Source organism: Cyprinus carpio, chromosome B22, assembly GCF_018340385.1.
Source record: "Cyprinus carpio isolate SPL01 chromosome B22, ASM1834038v1, whole genome shotgun sequence".
In the NCBI taxonomy this organism is placed as follows: Eukaryota; Metazoa; Chordata; class Actinopteri; order Cypriniformes; family Cyprinidae; genus Cyprinus; species Cyprinus carpio.
Window position 1 is genome coordinate 9,109,164 of NC_056618.1, and position 10,172 is coordinate 9,119,335.

At 34.9% G+C, this 10,172-nt stretch overlaps 1 protein-coding gene and 1 long non-coding RNA gene across 4 annotated transcripts; one reads left to right on the plus strand and one right to left on the minus strand.

Moving 5' to 3' along the window:
• The first annotated feature begins 877 nt into the window (after nucleotides 1–877).
• On the plus strand, nucleotides 878–6,264 carry LOC122141807 (junctional adhesion molecule C-like). 3 transcript variants are annotated; one of them, XR_006158116.1, is made up of 6 exons: nucleotides 878–1,207; nucleotides 1,853–2,188; nucleotides 3,446–3,805; nucleotides 3,972–4,036; nucleotides 4,139–4,210; nucleotides 5,330–5,394. XR_006158116.1 is itself a non-coding variant. In XM_042749974.1 (5 exons), the coding sequence occupies exons 1-5, from the start codon at nucleotides 1,165–1,167 to the stop codon at nucleotides 5,404–5,406; spliced, it is 888 nt and encodes a 295-aa protein (XP_042605908.1). In that variant the 5' UTR covers nucleotides 885–1,164; the 3' UTR covers nucleotides 5,407–6,264. The 3 variants fall into 3 exon arrangements, 1 of the variants encoding a protein (XP_042605908.1); XR_006158115.1 differs by having other exon boundaries at nucleotides 3,972–4,028; nucleotides 5,330–5,348; XM_042749974.1 differs by lacking the exon at nucleotides 3,972–4,036 and having other exon boundaries at nucleotides 885–1,207; nucleotides 5,330–6,264.
• LOC122141808 lies at nucleotides 5,776–7,950 on the minus strand. The gene is made up of 2 exons (XR_006158121.1): nucleotides 7,590–7,950; nucleotides 5,776–7,202 (listed from the first exon to the last, which is right to left on the minus strand). It is a non-coding gene; the product is annotated as an uncharacterized LOC122141808 (long non-coding RNA).
• Between the last annotated feature and the right edge of the window lie 2,222 nt (nucleotides 7,951–10,172).

Sequence of the window (10,172 nt, forward strand, 5' to 3'; positions counted from 1 at the left end):
AACGTTAATAGTTTATATATAATTATTTAAAATTGTTACTAACATTAATAAATGATGTACATTAACAAATGCACAATACAAATGTTATTGTACAAAAATAATAATAATTCAATTAACAAAAACTAAAAACAAACAAAAAACAAAAAAACACACACACACACACACACAAAATCACACAAAAAATTGTATTATTTATGCCCTGGTGGAAAATAGCAATAGCCTAAATTGATATTCTGATGTCGCTTTAATGTCTTTTTTAGGGTTAAATAAAATTTTATGCAGTAATGTTTTTAAACGCCGTCATGACAGCGTCTTTGGACCCTTTTTGACTGCTCCCAGCACTCGTACAGTAAGTGCGCGTAAGTGCAAACTGATATGTGTTTTTGTAAATTGATGCACAAATAAATGTGAGCACAGTGCACTTATACTAGTACACTGGAATAGGTGGAAGTACACTGTGCTCATATTTATTTATGCATTAAATCACAAATTTACAAATTTTACAAATCCACAACAATAGCCTTTTTTTTTTTTTTTGCATGTCTTTTGTTTTTGCATTTTTCTGCATGTCTCATCCATGCAATATTGGAGAGCAATCATTTGGGAGTTTTGAGAAGTTGAATGAGCAATAAAGCTATATTGAGCCCCTTTATTAAAATACCTGGAGGTGAGGAATAATACACAAATGGTCATTTTCACATCTAATTTACAAATATCTCAATTACGGTTTAGTATAAATTAATTGCACTCACTTGTGTTTTAGACACTAAAACAGTCCAATACATTATAGTGAAAAACATTTTTATATTGAAATAATGTATATTTCTGGCCCCTCCCTGGCTACCCCTATGAAAAACATCCTGGCTCCGACACTGCATGTAAGGCAGGAATCCCACCGCATAGCATTAGCGCAATTAGTTTAAAACAAGCTGCCTTCTGCTGACAAACCGCTGAAATAATTGGATAAGGCGTTCGAATGAGCCATTTTGTAAATATTTTAGCTTGTAATGCGTAGCTGCAAAGTCAGCGGGAAAACGTGACACGTGAAAAAATGACAACACAGCAGACCCCGCCCTTTACCATCTGTTTACAAACATTTTGAGATGGCGTCAACGTAGAAGTTTCCATAACAGTCTGCATTTGTTTTTCAGAGAAAGGGTAACGATGAGCCTTTTTATTTTCGTACTTATGTGGGTTTTCCAGCTTGGTAAGTAGGCTATATTTGTTTCAGATGAACAGTCTGATCACTAACACTCGACAGACCTTAATTTGTTTTTGCTTTATACTGTTGTGTAATGTTGTCTTTTCTCGGGCTGTGCGGTTTTTGTTTCGATTTCGTTTTGCAGCTATTATAAACTCATATGAGCGTTTGAGGCGATACTTCGCTCTTTCTTGAAAAGCATTTTTGATGGGTGTGTAAGTTCCGTTAAACTGTAAGCAGTGAAAGACCCGCTGTTTGAACGCAATAATACACTTAATAATAATAATAATAATAAAATAAAAAACAGGGTATACAAATTGGCTTTCAAAACACTACAGAGGTGCAGAATTGCTTAAGAGTTTAAGAGGAACGTTAGAGTAACGTTAAATGAAGTCATATTTTGTTTTGTACCCTTTTGTTCATGAATAGTATCATTTATTTAACATATTTTTTTTATTTTCGATGTAGTTTATTTTATATATTTCTGAGTCTGCCCATAACAAATATGGATTTAGAATGTTTTTTGTTCCTGCACTTACAGTTCCCTCTGGATAACAATGACACTTTCATATTGTTTATACTGTAGGCCTATTGTAGTCATTTTTTGGAAGCCAAACAAAAACAAGGACCTTCAATCTGTTTCTCCTCCAGGTGCATTGGGTGTTTATACAGACAGAGTGTCAGTGTTTGTAATGGATGGAGATTTGGTCTCTCTAAACACAAATGCTAAAACAAGCCAACAAGAAAAGATTAAATGGTTTTTCAATGACACTCGCATCGCTCAAATCAGTGATTATCTCAAAAAGACCTGCACAGATGTTCAGTGTAATAAAGGTACTGAGAGATTCAGAGACAGACTGAAGCTGGATCATCAGACTGGATCGCTGACCATCATGAACATCACAAACACAGACTCTGGAGATTATAAACTACATATCATCAGCAGCAACAGCATGAGTGAAAGGATCTTTAGTATCACTGTTTATGGTGAGTCATTAATCAATAAGGTTATACATGCTTAGTCACCGTGTTGTAATTTTTACAGCAGTGAATTTCAGCATAATATTTGGTTTCAGTTTCTGTTCTAGCAACCTTTAGTTTGTGTTCCATTGTTTTCCTGTTTCTTTTGTTCTAGAACTGCTTATAATTGCTTGTTTTCTCCTTTGTCTTGTTTAGCTCCTCGCTTTGTTGTGTATAACTGCCCTCAATTTCATGTCCAGTATTGTCTTTGTGAGTTGTGCAATGTTCATCCTTTCTCACATTCAGTATTCTCATTTATTGCTGCAAATAAATTTATATCTCCATTTCCTTGCCTGCCTCACAATCTTAGTCTCAGACATCATAGGTCCTGTCCCAAATGGCACCCTAAACACTTGCAGTGTTCCTGCGAGTTTGCACTTTCATGATGTAATGCTGCTTTGACTAATGGATCTGCTGTGAAGCTCGCACCAGTGTGGACTCAGCAAAAGCAAAGACTTTAGGTCAGGAATGGATAAGTAAATGAGCCAATTTCTGATTGAGAAAGACATTGCGTCACTGCAGCTTCTGTTAGAAACCTGAAATGACAAATGGGATGCCCTACAGTCTTGTGGACTTAACGGACATACATACACAGCGTCCCTTGTAAGACTACAAGACAGTAAGTGCATATAAAGTGTGCCATTTGAGACAGGATGTCATGCCTACAGACCGTTAGTTGAACGTCCGATGCATATGGCACACAAAAGTCATCATCTGATTGGTTGATTCTTACAGGATTTCCCAGAGATGTGTGTCGTGCTTTTTAACTGTACACCTGGAAACCAAGCTGCCGTGATGCCAAACCCCCTCATGGAAGAGAAACGCCGTCGTGTTTAATGTTTATCAGGATTAACTAAATGCTGGATTCTCAGAAGTATTTGAAATATTTAAAGATCACGGTACAGACTTTTAAAAATACATCCAAGAGTTTTACATACCAGTCTGTTATTGTAGAGACATTGATACACCCCTAAACAGAATGAACTGTGATTGCTTGCTTTACATGTCAGTCACAAAGCTTTTGTGTGGTCCTTGGCCAGTGAAAGCTGCTATGGAGTCCAGAGCTTCTCACTATAATCAGTGATGCTATTTATGTGACAAAACACATTTCCAACAACAAACTAGACATTTCATATTCAGTTGAATCTTTAAATGTGTTTTTTGTTTGTTGCTTATTTTCAGTTCTTTCTTATTTCATGCAGCAGATGTTTATTTGTGATTCAGATGTTCCTGGTGCAGAGACGGATAAGACAAAGACTAAGTCAGTGAAGAAGGGAGATACTGCTACTTTTGATCCTGGTGTCATAAACAACCCAAATGATCTGATGAGATGGTATTTTAATGACATTCTCATCGCTGAAATCACTGGAGATCAGAGTAAGATCTGTACAGATGTTCAGTGTGATGAGGGATTCAGAGACAGACTGAAGCTGGATCATCAGACTGGATCTCTGATCATCACAAACACCAGAATCACAGACTCTGGAGTTTATCATCTTGAGATCATCACCAACAGCAGCAGCATCCGCCGTCAGCACAGCATTAACATTATCAGTGAAAAGAGGCAAAGTGAGAATGTCACGAGTGAGTATAAATTCAGCCATTCAGACAATTTCCCTTGTAAAAAGTTTAGAATATAATTCAGTGTATGTATGTCACACTAAATGCATGCTGTTCACAGGTTGAAAGCTATTATCATTATGCATAATATCAATTAGTTTACCCACTAGCACTGTAATGCCTTTTGCAGGTAATAAACACTAGATGGCGCCATTTCTGTTCACTTAGTATCATGTAACTGATGAAGGTGAAAAGGTGGAAATTTTTTTAGATATCTAAAAAAAAAATTTTTTGTAAAAAATATACCATATTCTCCACGTCGATCTCTAGTAATAATGACTTTGTTTTTCGTTCCAGGTTGGGTTGTGTATGTATTCGGTATAGGGGGAGTATGTGTTGGTGTTGCTCTGGTGGTTGCAGGAGTAACTGGTGAGAATTTCTGCTTTTGTGTTTTCTGTGCATGTGTTTATCATTACAAAATATTTAAGTGTGCAAGCTGTTTGGGGAAGATAAATGGATTTTTAATGGGGGTCGTTACATGTTTTTAATTTATTTTTTATGTTCCTTCAGGTTAACTTATCATTTAAATAAAGTGTTTTGCACCAAAAAGCAGATTTTCAACCCTCATTCTGACCTTCTGTCTAAAAGCATCTCTTCTTTTTTTATTGCATAGAAAACAGTATCAAACGGTCGCTTGCTATTATATGCGAATAAGTGTTTTGAAAATATTATTGATATAAAATGAACATTTACAGACAAAAGCGTTACAAATCAATCTGCCATCAGATTCTCTGAACAAACATAATCTTCTGACACAATCTGGGACACATTTAAAATAAACCATCCGCTTGATTCGAAGCTGAGATACTTCTGAAATCTACAGAGCTGCAAACAAGATGTATAAACTGGAGGCATCAAAGCCAGAGTTCTTTCACTCTTCATTTGTCTGTTGTGGAGTATGTCAGAAACTGAATTCTCTATCATAATTTGTCAAGTGTAGGCAGTGGCACTAAATACAAGTGGGCGGGGCCTGCAACACTTCCAGTGTAGGCAAATGTCAGCTGTTAAGTAACTGAATGCCAGTGGGCGGGGCCTGTGGTGTGATGTGTCAGTGTCTTGCTCTGGAGGCGGTCATATGCAAATGAACTTACCTGTGTAACATCACAGATCCTGCAATATCAAAATGAGGAGCTTAATTAAATGCATTGTTTATAATGAGGAGGAGAATGCAAGCTATGAAACTTGCAGGAAATATTAAAAAAAAAAAAACCTGCTATATGTCAAAAGATCAAGGCAAATTTAACCTAAAAATTAAATACCCAACTAACCCTAAAAATATATTTAACACACAATATGTTGTGATTATTCTAATCTCAAAATCCTGAATATGTTGTGATTATTCTAATCTCAAAGCGTCAGAAACTGCATTCAATCACATTGTATTACTTTAGGATGGACAATAGCAATATAATTCATTTGATCAGATTCATTAGACTGAAAAAGTATTTGTGTCATCAGTTGTGTTCATCTTCTGTTTTCTTCTTATAGGGAATTGGCATAGAAAACTTGCTTGTACAAAGAGTGCCCCGTATCCTTCACTACAAAATCAAACAACTGGTCTTTAATTACACCAAGGAATATACAGTATCATTTACAGTGCACTAAAAATAATTGTAATTTTGACTTTCCATATATGGAAATTGTAATAAAGCTAGTGTTATATTTCATTTCATTTTCCATTTGGTAGTAAAATTAACAAATACAGCCTAATATACAGTGAAAATCCATGAAATGACATTCCCAGAATCCCCTTCTTTGACATTACCAGAACACATTATGGTTTTATGAAACATTCTTTGTTGTTACATTAATGTTTGTGTTATTTTAGTGTCATGTGTGTTAACATGTTTTGTGATTGTGTGTATGAAACTGTGTGCAGCTTCCATATATTTGTATGTACTGCTTCAAAATGTAGCTTTTTTCTTTCCCTATACTTTTTTTTTTTTGTAAGTTAGTTTTATTTTGTATAAATAACAAGTTGTTCTGTTTATGTTTACAATTTTCTTGTATTTTTGCACAATTATTCTCCTGTATCCTATACTGTTTGCATTATTGTTCAATAGTTATTTAATTATAGACAACAATATAACAACAATACAGATTCTTTCAATCCTTGAACTATCACTTTGATACTTAAAGTGTATAAATAAATTGTAAAACTAATCCATGTGAATTGTACAGTTCAAATTTTCTGAGCAAACTCCATCACTTTATGTGATGAACAGATTGAATTTAGGCTTTTATTTACATTCATAATCAACACACACATGAGATATGGGAAGCTCAAGCATGCTTGCTTGACATGCAAGAACCAATTAGGTTAATTCTTGTGTTACGCATCACATTCAAGCTTCTGATGTTCATTCTCATGTTAAACATCATGTTTAAGTTTCATAAAAAAAAAATAATAATAATAATAAAACAGATATGAAATGAGATATGAAAAATGGCTATTTTTGCTTACATCTCCTGAACAGTTTGGAAAAAAAAAATCACAAGACTGCTCTGTTTATATTCAGCACAACATTCCGAGTTGAACAATACTCAATTTTTCCATATGTGGCCATCGGCAATTTAGAATTTTGTCATAAAATGCCTATATTTTACAAATGCATTGACATATACATCACTACCTTGTGATCAAAAATGAAAATGAAATTTTGATTAATCTTGCCTATTGTAATGACATTCCTGATAGACTTTCTGGCTATTGACACCTTGGAAACCAAACCAAAGGTTCAAAAACTAAGTAGCCTATAAGGTGAGGTAAGCAATAATATGCACTTAAATATTTAATTTCTCACTTACAAAAAATAAATACATGACATTTGCACATTTCACACAGTAAGGTTTCACAGTTAAGCACTGCTTGATTTGAGATAACAACTTATCAATTAAATCATGATGATCATGCACATTGTGGTAAACGATGAGTTTCAGAATAGCAGCCGGGAATGGAAAAAAAATCACACGCTCTTCCTCTAACATGCTCTCAAATGCACAGCAACCACAAATGTTCAATAATAGGTACTATAATAGGTATGTGCATGTATAATAACATGAGTAAGACTATAACAGGTTTCACTCAGACTCTCAAACAGCTGCTACTCAGTGGGAATGTAGTTTTTATATCATAATACCATGTATGTTAATGTTTAGATTTTTGTTCCAGAATAGATGATTTCAGGCCCCCACACATCAGAGTGGATTCTCAACAATTCCCAAAAAATTTCTGTAACTTCCAAAGATCAGAGATCACATACTGAATCCAAACGTCTAGTGAAAGGGACTTGTTCTCAGGAATGTTTCATCGTCTTATGCAGACAGATGCATACTCCACATGATTCTCCTCTGTAGCCCTCTTTAAAAATAAAAATAAAAACAGCACACAAGATACAAAGGGAAAATTACATTTCTAATTGCACACAAAATTAACCATTCATTGTTAATGCATAGTTCTTAAACAACAGCAAAAGTGTGATTTCCCAGGCTAAAATGAACACAATGGCAAATACTGTGTTGTTATTAGACTGCATCAATGAAATTGCCCCAAATACCATACAGCTTGACTGTCACACAAACTATTGACATCAACAACAAAAGACATCAGATGTGTTTCCTCTTCCATTTTAAAAGTCTATTTGTTTTCCTAACTTAACTATGAAAAATTATATGGTTAGCAGACTCATTTTATTTTCATCTAGGATTATGTGCATATCAGATCATCATATAAAGCTCAATAACTCACCATTGTTTGTGGACTTCTTTTGTAGAATGTCGGATTAGAGTAAATGATCTCTTCATCATGATTCTGAACTGTTGCATCATCAACTTTGAGAACTATAACAAATAAAAATAAAAACCATGCATTAAAAACAAGACTGAAATTTTATTACATCTTTGTCTTTAAATTTGAATTTAATGCACATAATCCACAGAAATTGGCAAACCCACAAATCACTCAAACTATGTCCAGTGTTTTCCTAAAAGCAGGAGTTAATGCTTGCCTTCTTGATCAGTTTTTCTATATTTCCTGCAAATGCAGAACATCCCAGCTGCAACTAAAATCAACAAAGATCCAGCAGAGATCAGCGCTATAAGAGAGACAGTTGCTGGAATGATAAAAAGAAGGGAATGCATCTGTTTTGTAACAGAACAGAGATCAGCTCAATGAATAAACACATATATATCACTACTGCTGTACCTGAACATGTGTGACAGAGTTGAGTGATGTCCAGATGTTGAGTCTGGTTGCTGATGGGATTGTTGATCACACATCAGCAGCTGTTGTTATCCTGATATTCCAACTAAAGAACGGCGCGCAGAAGAGAAGAAATTGTTGAATAAATGACACTGGACAATAAACTGTTTCCTTTGTACCAGGAGAGAGTCACATGACCCACATTCACCACTGAACACAACAATGAACAATTCTGCTGTGATGATGATGATGATGATGATGATGATGATGATGAACACTGTGAAGAGTTACTGCTGATGACAGGAACAGACAGACAAGCTGCAGAACATCAGAGAATAAACTCAATGCTTGGTTTATTGCATGACTATCTGGTATTTTACACTATTAATAGTTCCAGGAAAATAAAATAAAATATGTGAGTGGGCAAATGATCTCTACTCACCATAGACAGAAACATTGAATGTTTTTAATGTCGCCTTCACTCCGCTTATCTTTAATTTATAAACTCCGGCATGTTCTGTTCTCATGTTTGTGATGGTCAGAGATCCAGTTTGATTGTCCAGCTTCAGTCTGTCTCTGAATCTCCCATCAGGACCATCATCATATATGGAAGAAATTTGATCCTCTCTGTAGATTTTAGCTATAAAAGACTTTTCATCTCTATAATTCCAAAATATATCCTCATCTTCATGTATTTCAGTAAGATCAGTGTTTAGAGTGACAGAATCTCCTTCCATCACTGACAGTATTTCATTTGTTTCAGCACCAAACACACCTAAAGAACATGACAAGCCTTTGATTCTTGATGGTTCAAAAACCCTGAATTCAGTTTCTAAACTTTAAATGTGAACTGAAGAACAGCAGCGGAGACACAAAAGATCAAATATCACTTAAATTATTGAACAAACCAAAAAAATTTTTTTTTTTTTACCTTTAATATGTGTGTGAAAATAAACATTTCAGATTCGTAAAACAAGAAGTTTAAATTTTCTAATTGTTTTGAATCATTTCATGATTGTACATGAGGAACATGTTTTTAATTAATACCTAAAATTGGTTTTATAACTTACCTAGCAGCTGTCTCCAGCACAAACAGAACAAAACGAGCATGTGAAACATTTTCCATTGAGTGTCTGATCTAAAAAGCCCAACCGCTGAAAATCCTCAAACTGGTGTGAACCCTCCCACAACAGAGTTTGACCCTCCTAACCCACACACACATGCTGTGTATGACAGATACTTACATATACTGTAAATGTCCTTCTGACCCTTACTGAGATTAAAATGTTCTTTTCATTTTTAATTTTTTAATTTTATTTAACACTTATGCTTTTTTGAGAAGTAATTGTCAGACTGTGTTAAGCATGTAAATGATAAAGAGTTCAGTGTGTAAATCTTCCAAAATTTATTGGCAAAATAACAATTATGCATTTTAAAATGGTTTACAATTGTTTAGCTGTATAGCCAGTGATAAAACAGGTAGACTCATCTCCCATCTTACTGAATAGTGACACTAACAGCTCAGCTTCTGAGTCAAACTGAAACCCTGCTGTGGTTTGATTTCCTCGGAAACATGGTGCGATCTGAAAGATGGACAAACATCTTGTGCACGTATGATTAGACTGCAGCTAAGTTTCCTGCTGTTATGACACAGCTGATGCAACAGTTTTAAAAAAAAGAGTCACTGCTACTATAGGCTGCTTTAAACTAAAATATGAAATTTGAAGGTATTGTTTGCAAAAGCGTGCACTTTGAAACCCATTATCAATAGCTTGCTTTTTCAGGCCCCCAAAATACCATGGGCATGTAACAGAATTGTTTTAATGTTGAATTCCTCGCAACTGATGCAGCGCTAGTATTCGTGTTGCGGGTGTGTTATAAACAACAGAGAGGGTCATTTACTGTCACTGCACACATGTATTAATGTTTTATTATCATGTAGCATGAAATCCTCGACACATTTGATGCTCTTTATTTGATGTGTAATGTTATAAACTCGACGGCATCGGCTAAGTAGCGTCTTTGTGTCATTTTTCTTAGTAATGAACGCAGATGTATTTATCGGTGTGCTGGCTTACTGCAAAAAGTTTCAGTCCCGTATTACAGACGCAAAAGATTCCTCATCATGTG

Coding starts and splice junctions, on each gene's coding strand:
- LOC122141807 (XM_042749974.1), top strand. CDS start 1,165: ATGAGCCTTTTTATTTTCGTACTTATGTGGGTTTTCCAGCTTG. Junction 1,208..1,852: donor TATGTGGGTTTTCCAGCTTG/GTAAGTAGGCTA, acceptor TTTCTCCTCCAG/GTGCATTGGGTGTTTATACA. Junction 3,806..4,138: donor GCAAAGTGAGAATGTCACGA/GTGAGTATAAAT, acceptor TTTTCGTTCCAG/GTTGGGTTGTGTATGTATTC.